The sequence below is a fragment of the Pempheris klunzingeri genome, chromosome 18 (genome assembly GCF_042242105.1).
Source record: "Pempheris klunzingeri isolate RE-2024b chromosome 18, fPemKlu1.hap1, whole genome shotgun sequence".
Classification (NCBI taxonomy): Eukaryota; Metazoa; Chordata; class Actinopteri; order Acropomatiformes; family Pempheridae; genus Pempheris; species Pempheris klunzingeri.
This window is the reverse complement of record NC_092029.1, coordinates 14,027,794-14,048,579: the sequence shown is the minus strand read 5'-3', so window position 1 is coordinate 14,048,579 and position 20,786 is coordinate 14,027,794. Positions and strand designations below refer to the sequence as shown.

The window sequence follows — 20,786 nt, the reverse complement described above, 5'->3', positions numbered from 1 at the left end:
CTTGATCAAATAAAACTGTATACATTATATTCAAGGGGAAAGGAGTGATGAATATACACACATCAAAATGCACATTTTTGCCTTTTTCTCCCCAAAAAGTGTAAAAGACATCCCATTTACAGCATAAACGTTTACAAATGTACAACTGTACAGACGAAATAAAAGCATCACTACAAATTTAGAGCAAGGCCTGTCAAACACCACGACTAGACATTTTTTTTTTTCAGTTAAACTAATAATCTTACACTTATCAACTGCACATATACTACATGTATTCTACAATTATTCATATGAAGCAAAGAAGCCATCACTACGAGCATTACAGGTGAATTGTATAGCTTTCGATGGCCCCACCAGCCTCCACCAATGCACTTGCATATCCAACCAAATGAAAAAAGGAGACTTAAAAAAACAAAACAGAACCATTCAAAAAAAAAAAAAAAAAAGGTTCTTTCAGCATCCCTTTCTTTCACATATCCCACTAGTTCTAATTCATTTCACCTCAGATGTACAAAGCTGGGATAAGCGCCACTTCACAACATTTTTTTTTGACTACTCTGACCTTCAGGCGGTGGGGGTCCCATCACTGCTGCAAGCCCCCTACCCAAAAGCAACGATTTACTCATACATAAAGATGCTATACATCGCTAAACTACTTCTACGCAAGAGATGATTATTCAGTACATAAAGATACCGTTTTTCTAGGGCAGTGTTCATCTCAAACTACAAGACATAAGATGTTACACAAAACATGATAAAGAAAAAAATCATTCCAAGGATTAAAACCCGTCACAGCATGCCAACACATAGCCCACTCCCACCCCGCTATCCCCACAAAAAGCCACCCCCCCCCAACTACGGTCATTTCATGTTAAGATTATACCAGGTTACACGCCAGCTGTACAACCAAACCTCATGCTCTGCTTCTTTAAGTTAATGGTAGCTTTTGTCTTGCATAAACCCAGAGTGATCACCTGGACGAGGGAAAGACGGCTCAAACGGGGCCAAGTGGATGCAGCAGCTCGGGTTGGTCAGTCTGTAATGTTCAGTACCGAAACGTCAGGCAGACTACAAGCTGCTGGGGAGTAAACGTGCCTCTCCACTTAGTCTGGAAAAGGAGGCAAGAAAAAGCCACCACTGGAAAACACTACCCTAGACTAAAAGCGCCAATCCCCAAAGCCAAGCTCGCAAACCGCTCTCAAAGACCTCTGGGTGGCTGTGGCACGTGTCACATAGTACTCACCTGTGGACGGAGGGGTGTGTGTCCATCCATACTATGTAGTGCTGTTTGAAAACTAATCCATCAGCTGCTTTGGCATTGGGAAAAACACCTTTACTGTGCAGGGGGTAATGTACAAATATTGAATTGCCTAGACTTAATTAGAACAGCTGACATAATAAGTCTGGTTACAAAAACAAATGGAATTGTTTTTTTTAAAAGGATCACTCAGTTTAGCCTTATAAAATCACTTGCTGGTGTTATTAATTGTAGGAATTGTAAATTTCAGCAAATGTGTATAAGTTTTTTTTCTACAGAGAATTTACAAGGTAAAAAACTAAATGTACAAGATAATATGAAAACCAGTCAAATACATCAATTACATCATTAACAGTGGGCTTGTGCTTTACCCAGGAAAGATCGGCCTGCTGACTGTGCGTCCCCTGGGGGCCACGCTGGGGACCTGCGCCAGGGGTGGCAGAGTGGCAGGGGTCAGTTGTCACAGCGTTCTTAGGTGAAGTTGACTTGTCTTTTTTTTTTCTTTTTGGTAATTCCCCAAAAATGGGACGACAGAGGGTGTCAAAGGCTAACCCCTATGGCTAAGGAGCGTCTCTCACAGAACAGGGGGCTTGGGGCTCCTACTCCTCCACTTCTTCAGGGAACCCAGGATGACTACATGAGGCCATTCGTGGGGCCGCCGATGGGACCCAGTTCAGATCCGCTCTTCATGTAGTACTTTTCTAGCTTGGCCAGAATGTGCTTCCCGTAGGTGTACTTGCGTAAAGTGGCAATGTGAGGCCGGATCTGAGAAGGGGCAAACGGCAACTGTCAGCACATTCAGAGACCAGCTCAAATGAGCCAATTACAAAAAAAAATACAAGTACTTTTTGAAGCACAAATCCCAAAGGTTCAGTATTTCCAGTTTCTAGATGTTAGTAAATGTAAAATGTTTTGGTTTTGGAAATTTGGTCAAACAAAAGCACAAATTTTAGCAGGAAACTTGAAAAACAAACAAGTTTCCACAATTGGCACAACAGATACTCAGTACATATATATAAAAAAAAAAAAAGGCGCAATGTAACAACTGGAACCTGTTCATATCTACAAATTATTACACTGCTTTGTTGAATACTCGATTGTGATTCTGTCAATTATTACATTCTATGGTCTGTTATTATTGTGCAACAAACTGCTGCTATGGCCTCTGATGGCTATTCCGATAGTGGAAGCAATAAAATCATGTTGAAAATCAATATTTTATGTCAACTTGGTTTCATTAGTACAAAGCTGTGCAATAAGCACAGGTTTAGCAGGTTGAGTCCAAGTCATACATAATTCATGGCACTCTGTAGGCTCTGTATTAGGGTATATCTAAGATTTTTCTGCACTTTTTTTGTCCAAATATGAATTCACTGAAGCTTCGTTAAATCATACTAGTGGTTCATACAAGAACGGGCCTGATCACATTAACGTAGTCGTTCACTCACCTTGTGCATGATGATTTTGCGCTGAGCGGGTTCTGCCATGTCAATCATTCTTTGGACGACGTAGTTGGCATACTGGTCCTTCATCATGGTGTACAGGGCGCTGTGGGGCCCGTCTTTCTGGCAGCACACTTCATCTATCAGCAGAGCTCTCTCCGCACGTGAAGAGTGGATCACACACTTCTCCACAACATTACTGAGGAAGAGTAGGGAGAGGAAAGCTTCTATTACACACATACATAACTGAGCTGAAGGTGTGACAGCACTGGCTGTCATGGTGGATGACTTTTTATGTCTTCAACTGTTTGAATTGTTTTTGTGAAACATAATACAAGGCTTGTTGGACTGATATTTTCAAATTGCAACAGTGGGAGGTGTATTGAAAATGTTCCATTAGCAATATTAAAGTCCCTGACTGACCAGCGTTCTTTCATGACTGTATTGGATTCGAGCTTAATGGATGGAAATTTTTCCCCATCTAGGACGGCTCCAGGAAAAGGGCACTATTTTTTCTCAATTGCGTCTTTGCAGATCGAGGTAAGCGTGACTGTAAGTGGCCTGTGGATCTGTGTGATCCAAGGCCACTGAATGCTAGTGTTTAATGTGGCATTATTTAAATTATTTTTCAGGTCCTTTTACATTATTTTTAGCAGATCATTCAGACTCCAAGTTGGCAAGGAGCTGTTTAAAAAAAAAAAAAAAAAAAAGAAATGGAGAGAACATTCTGATATTTATTTTATCCCAACCCTTCATGGATTACTAGTTGGCACATTGGTTATCTGTAGCTGGTTGTTACACTGTGCTCATGGTCAACTTACTAAATAAACCTGGCCTGGTAACTGATGTGACAGTGGAAAGTTTAATACTTCAGGTATCCGTCAGTGAAGTATTCATATCTGCCACTACACCTGAATAAGCTTACCTTGCAAATTTGTGTTGGCTGAGGACAAGAACCTTCCCGCGAACCTCTGCAACAATCTTGCTCTTGTCCTCTGGTCTGCCGTGCTCCAGAACGTGCTGAATGACGTAGTTACCATACTGATCCTGCAGGAGGCAGTGGAGGTGTGAGCTCAAGGCAAACAGCCATTTCACCAACAGATTAATCACAACAGACTCCGTGCAACACCCCTGACTCTGATTGATACTCATGCACTACTTTTCACCATTGGTCTTAATTGGTGTGAGATAATCATGCATCTCTACAATGACAGGTAGACGAATGAGTGACACCCCCATTTGTAGTCTTACAAATACCCTTTCGTCATCACTGCGGAAGGTCAGACAAAACAGATTCTGCTGGTGTGGAGTGTTGTTGCCCAGCAGGAGTGTAACGGTGCACAAAAAAAAAAAAAAAAAAAAAAACCTATTGAGTACATACTTCAGTTTTAAATACAAAATTACCTTTTGCCAGTGCTTTACTGAACTATGGTGTTTTCTCTCTTAAATGAAGTCTGTCAATACTTCAGATACCAGCTGCTCCTCATAAAGTAAAATTTACTTGAAAATATTCTCTCAAATAAAAAATAAAATATCCATTCCATGGCAGCATTTAGAAAATTAACTGTTCTCTGCTTGTATACACATTGGCAGCTTTCAGCTTCACAGTAGGGCTGCGCAACTGTCTTAACTCCAAGACTAGAATGAATCTCTCTACAAGTTAAGTTCTGCATGTGCAGTGGTTAGAAAAGACTACGCTCACTCTGTACACATGCGTACCATTTCCGGCATGAATACGTGTACCGTTACACCCCTACTGACTGGACTACACAACCAATAGCATCTTTGCCCCTTCAGAAATGGGTGATAGACAGTTATGGGTAAAATTTTAGTGTGACAAGATGGAGACAAGGACTCACCTGACCAAGCAACAAATAACACCACTCTGACTTGATCTTGTTAAAGTAGTAATTTGTTGGGTAGGTAATATAATCTCCACCTTTAATTTCAAAGTATTTGCCTTCACAACCATTTCCTGCCAATCTGTTTTAACAAGAACCTGCATTATTTTGCTCTTTGACTCGTCTTAAAGCCAAGCACTCAAGGTGAAGTTACGTGATTTAACCACTTATTCTGTGCTATGGCTGTTCAGAGTTTCAAACTCTTGAGAAGACTCCCCCAAACAATTATGGTGCTTTCAGGATGAAAACAGAAAAACAGACTGATCAGGAGATGCTGAAGGCAGAAGACAGGGATCATCAGACAGCAAGGAAGCCTGTGCCTTGTGAATCCTCTGTGGCATAAAGCAAGAGGGGAGAGGGGGGGAGGCGAGAGGAAGGCGGCTCAGTGGGTTAGGAGAAGGCCTGTAGAAGTTGGGAGTTGGAGAACTACCTAAATGTTAAATTAGATTCCTCATAAAAGAAAAGATAAAAAAGGGAAAGAGGAAGGGAGCACGGGGACATCCGCGAGAGAGAGGCAAATTGCTCTGACCTTGAACAGTGCATCGCGGGACACTGTATAATATGTTTTGGGTGTCATCTCCAATGATACGCCTTGATATTTCTAGATGGAATAAGTGAGGGGGCAGGGTGGATGTTTAAATAATCACATACGTCAGATGTAATGACAACTAACAGTACAAATACATTCATCCTTACACTTTACACTTAGCAGACCACAACTACAAAGGAACAATGACAGGCTGAAAATATGAAATGCTCAAACATGGAGGAGACATGCAAATACACAAGACGAGCACACATCTCAGTGATCGGTCACATCTAGCAAACATAATATTGACATCTGCAAACAATGTGGGCTTAGAAATGAGACCGCTCGGAAACAGATGTTCTCACCTGGCCCAGCTGTTCAGAGTGCTGATGCAGCTCTTCCAGGATAGGCAGAGTCTGCTCCTGGGTGCAGTGCTCCAAAATCCTTTGAATAACTCTGCAGCCATAGGGGTGTGTGGAAAGCACAAATACCTGCAGAAGAAAGTAAAAATATGAGTCAGTTTAATACGCATGAATGTGTTTCTTATGTTTTATCATTTTCTATGAAGTCGCATCATGTTTCACTGATCAGTTTTTTTCTTTTTATCATATTACATTCTTGTATTTACATAGCAAATAGGGGATATTTGGTTTCATGAACAGTTCTTTTAAGCATTTTACATTTCCACCAACACAGAATATATAGATTAAACTACAACTCCTCCCACCTGTCCCTGGAAGGCATCAATAATGAACTGTAGGGCCTGGGGCTGGACACACTCAATACACTTCTGCACCACATGGTTGCCATTCTGGTCCTTGACACACTTCAACACGTGGCCATCCAGCTCGCGGACAATGTCGCTCTGAAATGAGGAAATTAGGGAAAAAAGGGGCTAAATTGTACCAGCTTCACTGTGCTGACTTTGGAGATTGTAGTATGTTGGACTGATTAAAAAAAAAACACATCAATAAAACAAGGTTAGTGAAACGTTGAAAAGAAGTGAAATCTCACTTACAATTACCTGCTGGTCTGAGGAAATGGATTCCAGGGCTTTCTGAATGACCCTGCAACCATACATCTGCAAAGCCAGGGGAAGGACGTGCCCACGGATACGTGTTGCCAAAGCCAACTTCTGGTCTGCACTTCCAAACTGCACAAAAAACCCCACAAATTGTATTGTACATGCTACAGAAAAATAGAGCCTCTGTTCTTGTTAGTGTCATTTCAGTAACCACAAAATACTGAGGTTAACTTTATTCAGTCCCAACCTCAAAGAACTTCTGGATGACATAGTTCCCAAATACATCTGTCATCAGTTGGTACGCCGCTTGCAGAATCTCTCCAAACACCATCTGCCGCTCAGCAGGAGTGGCCCTCTCCAGCTTCTGTTGGATAAATCTAGACAGACAAGATTGGCAAGCACAGATGAAAATTAGACTGGTATGCTAATGCAATGTACTCCCTGTTTTAAAGGTTTACGGTTAAAATGCCAGAATAAAGCTACCTGGATCCATGCTGGTCTTGAGAGAATTCCACCATGTGTCCCGGCAGGTCACGGAGCTGGAGGTTTGGGAAACGGTTGTTCCTGAAGTCCTCCAAGAGGCGGCTACGTCCGGACGGCATAACATCAGAGCGACTGTAACGAGGCCGGGATGGAGGGAACAGCTGGCTGCTGGAATTGAAGAGACTGGACGTCCCACCCGCGCTCCGGTATTTGGCCTCAGCCCCAGGCGCTGCAGAAATGTAACGCCCGCTGCCATTTGTCAGGCCACCTAGGCATTACAGAATGACCAGAAACTGTTGTAGCGGTGGCAGCAGTTGACCACAATTGTCATGTGAAACAGTGTACGCCTTGTAACACAAGACAGTTATGAAAAATATTCTGATGAACTATAAAAAGTGAGGTTTTTATCTGTGTGACTGAATCATAAATGACCTTTAACACCGAAGAAGTTGATTTAAGAGGGAATTTTATATCGAGATGTGTTTTTAAAACAACTAGTAAATTATTCACCATTCCCATGAATATTAGGCTTACCTAGGTGAAGGCTGGAAGAGGATCCATGAGATGAGGGCAGAGAAGGTGGAGGAGTGAGAGGGGAGTGACCAGGTGTGAGGCCAATGGGGCTGGGTGAAGAGGAGTAACCCAGGCTGTTGTAAAAGGGCTGGCCAATGGGAGTTAAACTGCTGCCACCCCGTTTGTATAGATCAGAACTTGCCAACAGGGAGTCCCTGCGAGATACGCTGCTACTAGTAGAGCTGGACACTGAGGGAAAAAAAATAAAAATAAAAAAGAACCCGTGTTAGAAAACAGGCTCAAACATAAACAGCCACAAATTACACAAGCGTTAAAGAAACTGAGTCACTGACCAGAAGAGCCAAAGCCTCCGAGAGCAGATCCCAGGCTTACGCCAAGAGAGCCGCCAGTACTGCTGAAGCCCAGGGAGGAGCTTGGTGGTGGCTGTGCAGCAGAAGTGTGTGAGAAAAGGGAGCTGCTCTGAGAAGTGTTAGGGACTGATCCAGAGCCATAGAATGAGCTGGAGGGCAGGCCGCTGCTGGGTGGGGGAGCCTGCTGTTGCTGCGGCTGTGGTTGAGGTTGAGGCATGGAGCGGTACAGCCCGTTGGCTGGAGGACCAGACATGTTATTACCAGAGCCAGATGCGGACACCGCAGCTGCTGGTGGAGGGACAGCAGGAAGTGTGAAAGGTAGAGAACTAAGGTCAGAAGAACAGGGAGGAGTGGATCCATATATTGAACATTATATGAAAACATAGGCTGGTACTTACCAGCTTGTGCTGCTGCAGGGTTGATAAGGAGAGGCGTCTGGACTAGACGAACTGGCCCACCTAGACCTGTTCGTGCACCAGGGCCCATCACCAAGGCCCCAGTCTGGTCATAATAGGCTGCAGGGGCCAACACCTGATAACCTGAAAAGAGAATGAACATTTGAAAAATGTTGGTGTTTTTAGAGTCATACCAATGACTAAATCTAGTGTATTACTACATAACATTCTCAAATGAGCAGTTCAAATGACTACATCAAGCAGATCCAAGTATTTAGCTGTCAGTGTCTTTGGCTAAGTGACTGTATAAAGAAGTTGACCAACCAGGCATTCCTGCGTACGCCAATGCAGGGTTTGCAGCAGCTGCTGCAGCTAGAGATTCCTGCTGACTCTGTTGGCCTTGCCCAGGTGTAAGAGGTCGCTGGTTGTTTCCTGTGCGCATCACCTGGAGGAGAAGGTAAGGATATGTTCATACCCACAAGGTCCTGAAAAGCTTAAGTATTTCTGAACAATCAAAGTTCAGCTTAACTGCTTCATCAGGACTTGGTTTGATCAGATTTGATTGACAGTTGCCTAGCAACAAACAGACAACCCCAAAACTGTGAAATATCGATTCAAATGTTGCTAAAACCATGATAGAAAGACAGTTAAAGAAATCCCCAATCTGAAAAAAAACCAAAAACGATAAAATAACGTTTTTTAATTAAAATTTTGCTGAAAGAGCAAAAACTTGAATGAGGAAACTTGTTTTCTGGGCCTTTGATGCCTCTAATAAGTCATAGAACCAGCTCTTCACATAAATTATAGTATGGTTTATTGGAGTTGCATTCCATAGCACAAAACTCTTACATAGTGAAGACAACATACACTGGAAATGAAAAAGTCTGAAGGCATTCATAAAAACGGAAGGGGTTGTTTGCTTTTATTGCAAACATTTTTTTGAAACTGTGATCATCATAGGTTTGTCTGAGCATGGCAGTTTTCCTCACTGTGAAATGATATGAGCAGTGTTTGATAGACTTACTGTCAGCTGCTCACGTTATGGTTTTTTTCTACGTTTTCTTATGAAACGGTTTAACTCTGGTGCAAGTTGCTTGGCTCATTTAAGACAAGCTTTTCACAATGAAGTATGTTTTATGGAGCCATCTTTATGAAAGACCTCACATATCAGCTTCTTCAGAACACTTCTTACCTGTGGTTGTCCTGGCCCTGGTCCCTGATTGGATGCTTGCTGATTAGCTGAGTGATTGGCAGTTGATGCAGCCTGTTGCTGGAAAAGATTGGCCGGGTACACACCCCAAGGAACGCCATAGTACTGTGGTGGAACCACTGTGGGGCCTAGGGAGACCATTTTGACATTACACATCTGATTAAGACTTTATTTGAACTTGGCACAACAGCATGGTGTTCCAAAATACTGCTGCATCCAAATGAGAGTTTAAACAGACTCCAACACAAGGAACAAAAAGGTGCTATATGATCACCTGCAAGCGTGGCCGCTGCTGCCAGCCCAGCGGCAGTGTAAGGATCGGCTCCAGGGGGGGCAGCATTAATGATGTAAGGGTTTGGCACGAAGGCAGGAGCAAGGCCAGCTGGGTAATATGAGGAAGAGTAATACGAGATAAGATAAAAAGGGAAATTCATATTTCCATATCAAATCTCATACAAATGACCATGTAACTGTAAAAACAGATCTCCAGACACCTTGAGGAAGAAAGTAGATTGTGTTACACAACACACAGTACTAAAACACTGAGAAAGACAAACAGCCCAATTTACCGAGATGCTGCTGCTGGGCTGCAGCCAGGGCATATTGTTGTTGCTGAGCTGCAGTGAGCTGTTGAACAGTCAGGGGATTAGATCTCTGGAACAACTGGAAAAACACAAACAAAAAAGGATCACAATATGTTGACCAAACTTACAGCTAGGTCTCTTGATAGATAGGATTTGTTTTTCCTACAGACCTGCTGCTGAGAGCTGTAGTCAAACAATCCTACTGGAGTGCCCGAGGAGTCCACCTGAATCTGGTTCCCAGCATAGTCAAACTGGAGGGACTCCACACCGGCCTGCTGCTCCATACCTCCCATGTTCTGGGCCTCCTGGTTCTGGAAGTCCTCTGGGGCCTTGTGTTGGTTGGGATTGTGCTGTTGAAGGATGTGGGGGTGGTGCTGTCCCATCATCTCCAAACCTGCCTGACTGGGACCCATCCTCTCCACAGCTTCAGTGGGGGAAGCTTGACGACTTCCAGGGGTCGGACTGGGAAAGCGAATAAATTAAACATCAGTGCGCATTTTATGTTGGTACAAAACCGTCTCACACAGGAAGCCCGGCAAAATAGATGAGATTGTAAGCATTTACATTTATATTCATTCGCTCATTTTGACATTTTCATTATGTGGAGGCTTCACTGCTTTGAATTGCAAAGCTGAAATTTGCCAAAACATTAAAGAGAATGCCAACACCAACTTTTTTGGCAATGAGAAATAGGATGATAATTTATAAAAATGGCTGATAATACTGCTCATTCACTTTGTTGCCGTAAAAGGAAAACCCACTTGAAATCTTTGCAGTCTCTGTCCATGCCATTGAGTAGACCTCTTCCATTGGCTTTAGTGGGATCACCATCGTCTCCCACCTTCATCTCTGGGCTCTTGTCCTCTTCAAATGGGGACACTTTCTCTTGGACATCACCCTTCTCTCTCCCATCTTGGTCAACATCTCCTCCACCCTGCATTTATAAAAAGCATTTGGTGAAACACCCTTGAGAATATGAGCAAGAGAGCCTCTTCTTTGAGCTGGAAGTGAAACAGATGCTTGACTTACATAGCCACCGTTCCTGTAGCGGCCGTCCATCTTGTCCCCAGGAGAGGAACTAAGGACGTACTCCACCATGCTCACCCCCAGGCCTCCACCTTCTGAGCGAGGTGAAAGCACAGAATTGGCATCACCATTCCCATGGAAACTCTGGCCTGGTCGCCGCTGCACCATGATTGGCTGAGACACTGAATGATCTGAATGAAAAGTTCTGATCAAATATCTAAATAGTTGTGTATATAAACTAAAGCCAAGTATAAACCCAGTCAGATTAAGACAACACTGAAAATAGTAATGATAAATGGGTGATGTTTAATGCCATTTGAGAACATATAATTAGACTTGGAATAGAATCCATACAATCAGATCAAACAAATTGTGGATCCTGAAGAAAGAAAAGCTATGTGAAAATATTTTACACAATATAGGAGTCACTCACGAGATGATCCCCAGGCATTGTCCCTCCACTCCTCTCCAAGAAGCATCCCTTTCCTTCCATCTTTGGCCAACTCATCAGAATCCCACAGCTTTTTTGCTGGAAGCAGCTGCAACGAAATTGTACATATTTTCTAAGCATGTGCAAGATCTCTGCATGTCTGGTGCAATGTAATATTTGAAAAATGCCACTATCAATAATTTAAAATTGTATAGTGGTTAGATTATAATTTTGAGGTAGTCAACACTTTCTCACTTAATGTCAGTCAAATCACTCAATAGTACAGACACTCATCTGATGTATAGGTGGTTTATTGTAGTTTCCTCTTCATGAAGAGCACTTTATTGAATCTTTATCTATAATTTTGCAACTACTGCAGTGCAGAGTTATAGCACATTTTTAAAACGTGCAATATTCTGCAGGGGTGAGTGCTCAAATGCATACGATGGCTATATGCGCTGCTTTCGTCTCAATATACAACCCTGTCATGTTTGAATGAGTATGAGTTGGTTTGTGTCCGTCTCCCTCTCCTCCGATGGTCATATAAACTTTAAGCTTAATTTGATCCGATTTTAAAAAAAAAAAGGAGATAGCACAGATGTCTCACAGTCACCTTTCAAGACCAGACAGGCTGAGTGTTTCCTACAGCTTTTCATTTTGATTTATCACTGTACCACAAAGAAGAACATGACGGTTGTAAGGACTGAAAACCACTTACCTCTCCCATGCCCCTCGACTCCAAAGCAAGAGCTTGGAAGTCATAGTTCATTTCATCCACAGCACGGACCTGAGACAAAAGAAAGAAAAACTGGACTGTAAACAGAAAGCTCAATGGACGGCCGCAAAATTGAGACATTAACTAGTCTGTGTTTTTACTGGGTTGTCTCCTGAACATATTTTGGTTACATGAAAAAGCCCCTCAGCCAACAAAAGAGTCTTGTTCAGTACAGAAGCAGCACAATGCAACCAAAAGTTTTTTTGTTAAAACACAAACACAATCAAACTTAAACCTGGATCGGCATCAGTTTCTGCTTTGAATTATATAAATCTTATACTATCAGTTACATTTGTTTACTCTGAGTGCTGGAACTAAACTGGATGTTAAAAGGATACAAATACATGAAAGATTAGAGTCACAGCACTATTACATTACACCAAAGGACAAAACAAAACAGTGGTGCTGCACCCAAGTTCTTTTCACTCTGATCCCTCCCTCGATTGTGTATGCATGTGAAAAATAGGGGTGTGTTAATACAAAAACTTTACTCTGGTGTGACCATTGAGCCTTTGTCATCTCAAATGGAGAGGAAAAAAGAAACAATAAAAATAACAGTAATGCACCAATAACCTACACAGTATTTGCCGTTTACCACAATAAAGAGAAAAAGTGTCCCTACAATAGCATTTTTCTTTTAATCAGGCTGAGTGATAAGCCCATGTCCCATCCACTGTATGCAAGCACAGGGGCCTGTGGAACAAAGGTCTCAGACATGCACTGGAAATGTGGAACCAACATACAAACTAAAGAGGGACCTTTGCACAGTTAATAGATTCTGTGTTTTTAAAGCATCGGGGTGGGGGGAGTGGCTTGAACCATGTGTTGTCTACAAATTTAGGGTCCCAGTCTGATAGCCTGTGGTTAGTCTTTGTTTTCTTTCCACTCTTGTCCCTCACTGCCCTCTCTAGTCCATCACTTCCACCTGTCTGACAAAAATGTTACATTTGTGAATGGGTAATGCTAGATTATTCTCTCACATCAAATATGTAATCACGCAAGCACCAAGAACATTAAAATATTGTAAAAGAGCCCACTAACATTACATATTTTATAACTAGATTGCTTTTCTTTCACATGAAAACTTTGGGCCATAACTAAAAATCTTGAGCCCTCCCTTGTTTTTGTATCGTTACCAGACTACCTTCGTCAACAGGATCTTTCTTTTCTTGAAGAAATATTTTAAACAAACTCATCTGAAAATGCAATTAGGAATAGGGAGAGAGAGAGAGAGAGAGCAGACGACCATTTGTTTGACTTCATGAAATTCTGAAGCCGTAGCAGCAATAATCTTTGGGGCGAGGGGGCCGCCACTGCAAAACACACATAATGGAAACAATGATATTGAGACAGAGATTAAGAGGCATGTGTCTCCGAAACTCAATAATTATAAAGTTGGCCCCAAACAAAGAAATTAATATCACGCAATTTGCACAAATCCCAAATAATGATTTCTAAAGAGAGGGAGAAGAACACAGAAAAGCTCTTTTAAAAGCAGAACTTATTAGTTGACGTGGCCGGTATATTCTTCAATTGGTATATACACTGTACATGAGACAAAGCCAATGAAACCAGCCTGGCGAAAGCTCAGTACAACTAAATAAACACTATAAAGACCATTTCAAAAGATTACTGCTTTCTTTTAACTTCTTTAGTGTGCCCAACAACATTACAGCAGGACTAGACCATCAAGTTTTATTTTTTTCTACTTGCTCACTATTTTCAGCTAAGCTCTTCCCCTTTTCCTCCCAGAGGCCAAAGACATGCACGTTGAATGAGATTGGTGTGTTGCTACAGGTACCATTAAAAAGATCAAATCTTACCCTTGAAGTCGAGTTTGAATGACAAAAAACGTATGACTTTTTAGATGCTAATACGCAGCATGATAGTTTATACTACAGGATATTACAAATTTGGCCAGTTATCACAGCAACAGTCACACTCCTGCTGTGTGAATGCAGTGGCCAACGCACTGGTCTCACACGTTTTGGTCTCTGCAAATGAAGAGGCCGTGTTTTTACAAGTAGTGCTTGTGATCTGTCCAGGGTGTTCTCTGCCTCCCCTTTCACATGTGCTGGGATAAGTAAATATGCAGAGGGGATGGATCCAGAACTTGAATGAGTTCACCATTATGAAGGACTTCTCACTTCGCTTAGTTTTGCATGGACGAGTGAGGAGGCTTGAGAAAGACAAGAGCACACAGGAGGTCTTTCTGAATGGACACACTCCTTCACTGGAAATGTATGACTGACTGAATGGTGCAGCTTATCTGATATAAACATGAACCAAGTTCATCTAGCGAAACTCTTAAATAAATGCAACTTAAGTATAGATTTCAATTATTTTAGTTATTACTGCTGCCTTTTCTCAGCAAACAAGAACTTTTTAATTGCCTGTTCGTGCAATTTCTGTTCAGTCATAGTAAAGCAACCACTGAGCATCTGGGAGCAAAAAAAAAAAAACCTACTGCAATGTATAGTTTGGCATTGATTTCTACACCTGTACTCTGATCACAAACTGTATTTAAAAAAAAAAAGAATACAGAAAACTGCTTGCTAATCTATATTTTCTTCTAGAGTTAGCCCCTGTTTTTTACCAAGAAAATCTTGCGTGCTCCCATTTTTCTGAGATGAAAATGTCACTGTATTTACATTGTCTACAAAATCCTTGTATTGATGCACCCCACAGCATTAAGCTCTACCAACAAAAGCCACTGACAGATTAAGTACTCTAACTTCAATAAAACATGTCCAGAGGAAATGGTTATTGACAAAAGGCTGGCACCTGGTGTAAGCCATCACAGACTAAGGGAGCATGTGAAATTCTTGACCTACTGTCGGTGGTGACAAACAGGGTCTTATTGTTTGGGCTGCGCATCCCATTGTGCAGCCAAACACACAATCTGAGACAGAAAGATGCTGCAGAGCAATTACAAGCCCATTGACAAGTCATCCAGTGGAGTTTACATGTTAAGTATGCAAATTCTTGGTTTCAGCCATTTATATTTTCTTCATTTTGTTGCTTTCTGGTGTTGATATAGTTAAACAATATGTCTGATGGGCAATGTTCTGAATTGTAAAAAGGACGGTGTGCTCAGAAAACTGTCCATACAGGAAATTGTGTTTTGTTTTCAAATGGCGTGCAGTGTAGGGGAAACACCTCTGCCGCCCCACATCCCTTCGCAAAGCACAACACATAAACAAAACAATATTCAGTGAAACTTGTAGCCTTCGATGCTACAAAATAAAGTGAATAACATTGCGATGACTGGTCTTTGAATGAAGATGCATTACCTGATCAACATGATTTGCATCTCCAGTAGGCCAGCGATGCTTGCTGGGTGCACAACCTCCAAGCTGCTCTCCGGGCTGCCTCTGAAAGAAGTATCCAACTGTGGCATCATCCTGAGATCGTCCGCTCAGCGGAGGCTGCGGGGTGCCCGGGGTAGGGTTGACAACCCTGTCCATGCCCTGTAAATGTGGACCTACGGGAGCCTGTCCAGCTACCCCAACGGTGGCTAAGGGCCCTCCACCATGAACTCTGACACCTCCAGTTTCAGGAGCACCATTTGCATGCAGCATCCCACCTCTTGTCTCCTGCCAGGCCACGTCATTCATACCTAGGATGCTGCATGGAACGCTCATTCCACGGGAAAGCCTGAACAAAAACACATTATCATTTTGTCAATTAATTTAATTTAGTCCTCATTCAAGTTTAGAGGCACAGACATAGGAGTATTATGTATGACATGAATATGTAATCTTGCTTGAGTTCATGGCCCGTTTGTGCTGTTCTGCACAAGATAATGACAAAACAAAGTATAATTGGTTGTCTACCAGAGCGGCTGCCTGACACAAATAAGTCAGATATATGGTTTAAGCTTCTTTTCATGACTACATGTGGTCAATGTAGGCCTCGTTGTAACTAGACAGTTAGATTACTGCATCCTGATAGGCTTCTAAGCAAGAAAAGCTGTAAGTTACAACATGTGCCCTTCTTGGTTCCAGTGAGAGCCTTCAGACAAACCAACTTCTGAATTAAACTTAAGGAAAAGGAGCCATCCGAAAGAATACTACATGGATGACAAGTATAACTTTATTTGTTTCGCTGGGATGTGACTAATTCCCGAGGTGCTAATTTCTTACCATGGCCGTTCCTCCGGTGGAAGACTGAAACGTTAGTTAATGTTGCTCTGTGCATCCAAATGTAGTTAGATGGCTTCCACAACAAGGGGAGATTAACGTCAAATGTAAAGTCTAATTTGGCGGTTTGCTGATTTACGAATGGGCAGGACAAGAACAAAACAAGGGGCTGACAAGAATGTTGATGGCTCGCAGATCCAAGAATGCTAGATAACGCTGTCGGTAGCCTGGTGTTAGCCGGTGATCAAAGCTAACGCGACGCTACCACTAATGTAACGTTAATAATGATTACAGTGACACACAAGGATATTCACTTAATATTACTGGCAATGTTGGCCACGATGCGAGCTGCCATTGGTTTTAGAAAATAAGCAACTAGCCACAACGGTACGTCTACCATTGCTGATCATTGTGACAAACCGATGTGCAAGCCTTTCAGCAAGCTAACCTAGCTAGCAAGTCCGTTGCTAATAAGCAAGCTAACATAGCAGCTTTTACTGGGCATTTGCGCAAATTACGGTTGTAAAAGTTCAGTGGCTCGCAGTCCGTATCAGTGCTTCCTAACATTGCTCTTGTTTTTATATACGTCAATTAATTTATTGGCACGAGCAGAAATCGAAAATATTTCGGTTTAGCCAATATTAGCATTAGCAACCACGTTAGCTAACCAGCTAAGGCTAACCGCAGCGGGCCTGCTCTGTTTATTATTGGTTGGCGACGCTAACATCAAAGTTAAATTCATGAATATAATGCTGTTTTACACCAAGCCAGTGGGCTGTCGTCTGAGACGGAAATCAAGCAGTTTTCATGGGCTCGTGGTAGCCGCATCGACTGCATGCAACAAGCCAATTAAACCAAAATAGCTAACGTGAGAGCTAGCCGACGCTAATTGCCAAGTTGGTGTTGTGTGGGCTAAAACATCAACCAAACCACTCAGTGGCTAAACAACATGGCCCCCCTTCAAGTTCCAAACAGAGGGGCCTTAACCGCTAAACAAAAGGGGAAATACTCACACCACGGCGACTCGCGTTCAAATCAGACGCTTTTCGCAGCCTTTTGCTTTCGATGTGAACAAATAAAGAAGAGATACTCACGCGTTGTCGTGTCGAGAGAGGGTCTATGCTTGTTGCACGCCGTCAACCCGATTCTATATTGTTTTGTTTCCTTGGAGAGAGCGGTGATTTAGCAAGGCTTGATAGTCAAAGCAAAGAGTTTGTCTACGCTAGTGCCCCCTCCCTGTAAATAGCGTGAACTACGTAGACATGCGTATAACAATGTCAGTGTAGATGTGCCTTCCCAGCGTACCTTTTGTACGCGATGTGAAGGTAACCATAAGCTTAAAGGTGTATTTTATGTGCTTAGTAACCTTCCGTCTGCCTCCTTCAAATTAACTGCATTAACACTGTATTACGCTTAACCTTCCCATAGAGGCGCTCTCTTATTGCTGCTAGAAAACCTACGAAATATGTCTCAGTTTGAATGAATTAGTGTTGGATGGTTCTATTTATTCTGAAGCGAATAAGCAAATTGTTAAAACACTATATGGGATATGTTTTAATGATGGGACGCCCATATGATTGGTAATAAAGGAGAATTATATCTAAAAAAAAAAATCTTAATCTTAAAATGAATACATATGTAATGCAGTTACATTTGGTTGGTTTTGGCGGATTTGGGCTGATCCTGGGTCGGGTGGGTCCTCGTGGTCCGTGACCCTCCTCTGCATAAGGAAAACCCGACGAGATCCAATCACCTCTTCCTCTTCAAACTGTGATCTCACCTCCCTATTTCCGATTGGGTTGCTATATTTAGCAAAACCGCCATGTGCTTTATAAAGAGATCGCGGTGGTTATTGGTAAATTTTCCGGAGTTGGGAGACGGGAGCGACTTACGGGAGACGTCTGCCCAGTTTCATTCAGAGTATATAAGCAGCGGGAGCGAGTACATCTGTGTTTTGGATGCCGCATCTAAGCGAGAGTTAGGGGGGAGAAAATGGCAGGGATGGCGGACATACGCAAGAAACTTGTCGTGGTGGGAGACGGCGCATGTGGGAAAACATGTCTACTGATCCTATTCAGCAAAGACGAGTTTCCAGAGGTGTACGTCCCCACTGTGTTTGAGACGTATGTGGCCGACATAGAGGTGGACAACAAGCAGGTCCAGCTGGCGTTGTGGGACACCGCCGGACAGGAGGACTACGACCGGCTGCGCCCCCTCTCCTATCCGGACACCGATGTCATCCTCATGTGCTTCTCCGTGGACAGCCCGGACTCGCTGGAAAACATCCCCGAAAAGTGGGTACCCGAAGTCAAACACTTTTGTCCCAATGTGCCTATTATATTAGTGGCCAACAAGAAAGATCTGCGCAACGATGAGAACGTGAAGAACGAGCTGGCCCGGCTGAAGCTGGAGCCTGTGAAAACAGAGGACGGCCGCGCCATGGCCACGCGCATTGGCGCATATGACTATTTGGAGTGCTCTGCCAAAACCAAGGAGGGGATCTGGGAGGTTTTCGAAACTGCAACGCGGGCAGCTTTGCAAAAACGAAAAACACCATCGCAAAGTTGTCTCCAGTGCTGTGTTTTGATGTGAGTCTGGTGGACTAGACGTCCGCCTTTCCCCCCACCCCCCCTCGCTGGGAGCTGTGCCTGAACATGTATGGACGGTGGCCATGGTTTGGACACTCCCTTGTAGTCCGACGAGCTTGGCTGAACCAAAACGAATGACTGGAGACAACTTGTTTTGAGCGCATTCGTTATTCATATGACATCGGGGTGTGTGACTGCGTGTGAAATGCCCCGATTACACCATGTTCTCTGAGGGTCACATGATCCCTGTCTGACAGGTGGAAGGGTAAAAAGGACAAAGAGCCACAATGGACGCCTTTTCTTTTTTTTTATCCCTCTATAATGTGCTCATCGCCTCTCTGGAGGCCTGCTTTCGATCCAAGATTTCACTTGCTCACTTTTTGTGTTGTTGAATTGTTTTCACAGGCCTCTGCCTCACTGCCAAGGTTATACTTTGTGATATGCAAAGCAGGAAAAAAGAATTGCACTCGTTATTTCTGTCCACTTTGTATTATAGATTTAGTTTGGGAAAGTGCACTGCACCTGGACACTACAATATTTCATGGAAGGTTTTATAGAAAGTTCCAGTCAGTGCAATGATGTCCTCAGTGTTTGTATAGTTCCTTCTGATGTTTTATGCCATTTTGATTAATGACATAGCCTAAGTTTACTGTTAATGAAGTAATTTGTCTCAAGTTTGTTAGTAGGAACCACATCCCAAAAGTATGTTTTTGACTCTGCAGTATTAAATGCTTGGTTTTGTAGTTGTTTTGCAACAGGCCTGACACCATCACAGGTCCAAGAGGCTACACACTGGCCAGTCTTGAAAAGGGCTAACCTTAGTGTCCAGTGTAGTCTTCAGTGCGTTTTCAGGTACACATTTTTACAATCAAGTGCACAAACGGATACCAGAGGTATCTTTTCAAAAGTTTGCTAAGCATGCTTCTACCCCAAATGTAATGCTTGTTGGTGGCTAAAGTGACCTATTGTCAGGAGGACTTTGATGGGAAAGGTGTTTTTGTTTTGTTTGGATGAACATGGATTTATGAAACATTGCAGGAGAAAGTTACACAGACGCATTGTAGCCTGTTAATGGTACATTTGGCAAAGGAGGGGGAACGTGCTTTTTCCTCACAGCTCACCCGAGCCAAATCATTTGAAGCGCACGGTATCCCAGCATGTTTCTGAATACAGGTGTAGCAATCTCAAAAGCTATTGACATGTTCTGTTTAGCTACACCTTCATTTACAGCTATGTGGGTGATCTCAGAGAGTAGATTGAGCATGTGGGTGCTTAATGCTCAGTGAAATGAGTTTTCTTAGAAAGTGTCATGAAAAGAAGAGTGGGGCTTTGTCAGAGCTCTATGAGCCAGTATCACACTCTCATGTGGGATTAAGCCGCCTGATGGCAATTAAAAATGTCTACAGAAATGTGTCATGTGTTATTGAAGTGTTCTAATAATTACAAAAACTTGAACAAAAGGATTTGAGTAAAACACTAGTCAAAAGTAACATGTTAAGTTGGGATTTTTCTTTCTGAAGATGTAAAAAGTTTGTTCACAGCAGTAAAACTGACTTGTGATTGGTTGAGAAACACAAAAGTACACTTCTTCCATCATGACTGTGAATGCACCTCCGATTTGGAGCTTTGAAGTCAATGTACTTGAGCTTCCCTCCATACTTTAATAAATACAGATCACATTTGATGTGTGTCTATGCAGAAGTGATGTGCTACTGTCCTCTTACACGACGGGGAGAGAGCTTGTTCAAATGACAGCTATGAACATCAATTACAGACACTGTTGCCCTGGTGGATTTACCATGCAAGTTATTCTCTTAGCGAGAACTGGGGACAAAAAAATCTGAATTCTTTGCTTCAAACATGTCATTTTTCTGTGGCTCAAGTAACGATAAATCAGTGTTTAAAGCAGTATCTTTATAACCAGAGTTACAATGGTGTAAAAGTCACATTCTTCCCTGCCTTCTGTTGCTGGGCTTTTTGCTGACTTACAGGCCAGGAATGCATTGTGCTGGACTGGTTCATTTTCTCACACTGGCCCCCCTCATGTGATTTCCAATGTTGTCAGGATATTATTCACTGATCAGTGCACCTTTCATCACTTTTTATTTACTTTCC

At 42.6% G+C, this 20,786-nt stretch overlaps 1 protein-coding gene across 1 annotated transcript in view; it reads right to left on the bottom strand.

Annotated features, from left to right (window-relative positions):
- Positions 1 to 1,744: 1,744 nt before the first annotated feature.
- The window catches only part of LOC139217508 (apolipoprotein B-100-like), a 35,007-nt gene continuing 15,965 nt past the window's right edge, over positions 1,745 to 20,786 (bottom strand). The window contains 25 exon segments of the mRNA XM_070848825.1: positions 1,745 to 2,023; positions 2,707 to 2,899; positions 3,626 to 3,747; positions 5,131 to 5,202; positions 5,496 to 5,621; positions 5,858 to 5,995; positions 6,149 to 6,283; positions 6,402 to 6,531; positions 6,638 to 6,905; positions 7,172 to 7,399; positions 7,504 to 7,809; positions 7,920 to 8,060; positions 8,241 to 8,361; positions 9,109 to 9,254; positions 9,401 to 9,508; positions 9,696 to 9,789; positions 9,881 to 10,172; positions 10,472 to 10,644; positions 10,740 to 10,927; positions 11,170 to 11,275; positions 11,885 to 11,953; positions 15,235 to 15,598; positions 17,178 to 17,232; positions 17,235 to 17,335; positions 17,864 to 18,791. Of these exon segments, the coding sequence (XP_070704926.1) occupies positions 1,892 to 2,023; positions 2,707 to 2,899; positions 3,626 to 3,747; positions 5,131 to 5,202; positions 5,496 to 5,621; positions 5,858 to 5,995; positions 6,149 to 6,283; positions 6,402 to 6,531; positions 6,638 to 6,905; positions 7,172 to 7,399; positions 7,504 to 7,809; positions 7,920 to 8,060; positions 8,241 to 8,361; positions 9,109 to 9,254; positions 9,401 to 9,508; positions 9,696 to 9,789; positions 9,881 to 10,172; positions 10,472 to 10,644; positions 10,740 to 10,927; positions 11,170 to 11,275; positions 11,885 to 11,953; positions 15,235 to 15,598; positions 17,178 to 17,232; positions 17,235 to 17,335; positions 17,864 to 18,791 (4,736 nt within the window). The 3' untranslated portion in view covers positions 1,745 to 1,891.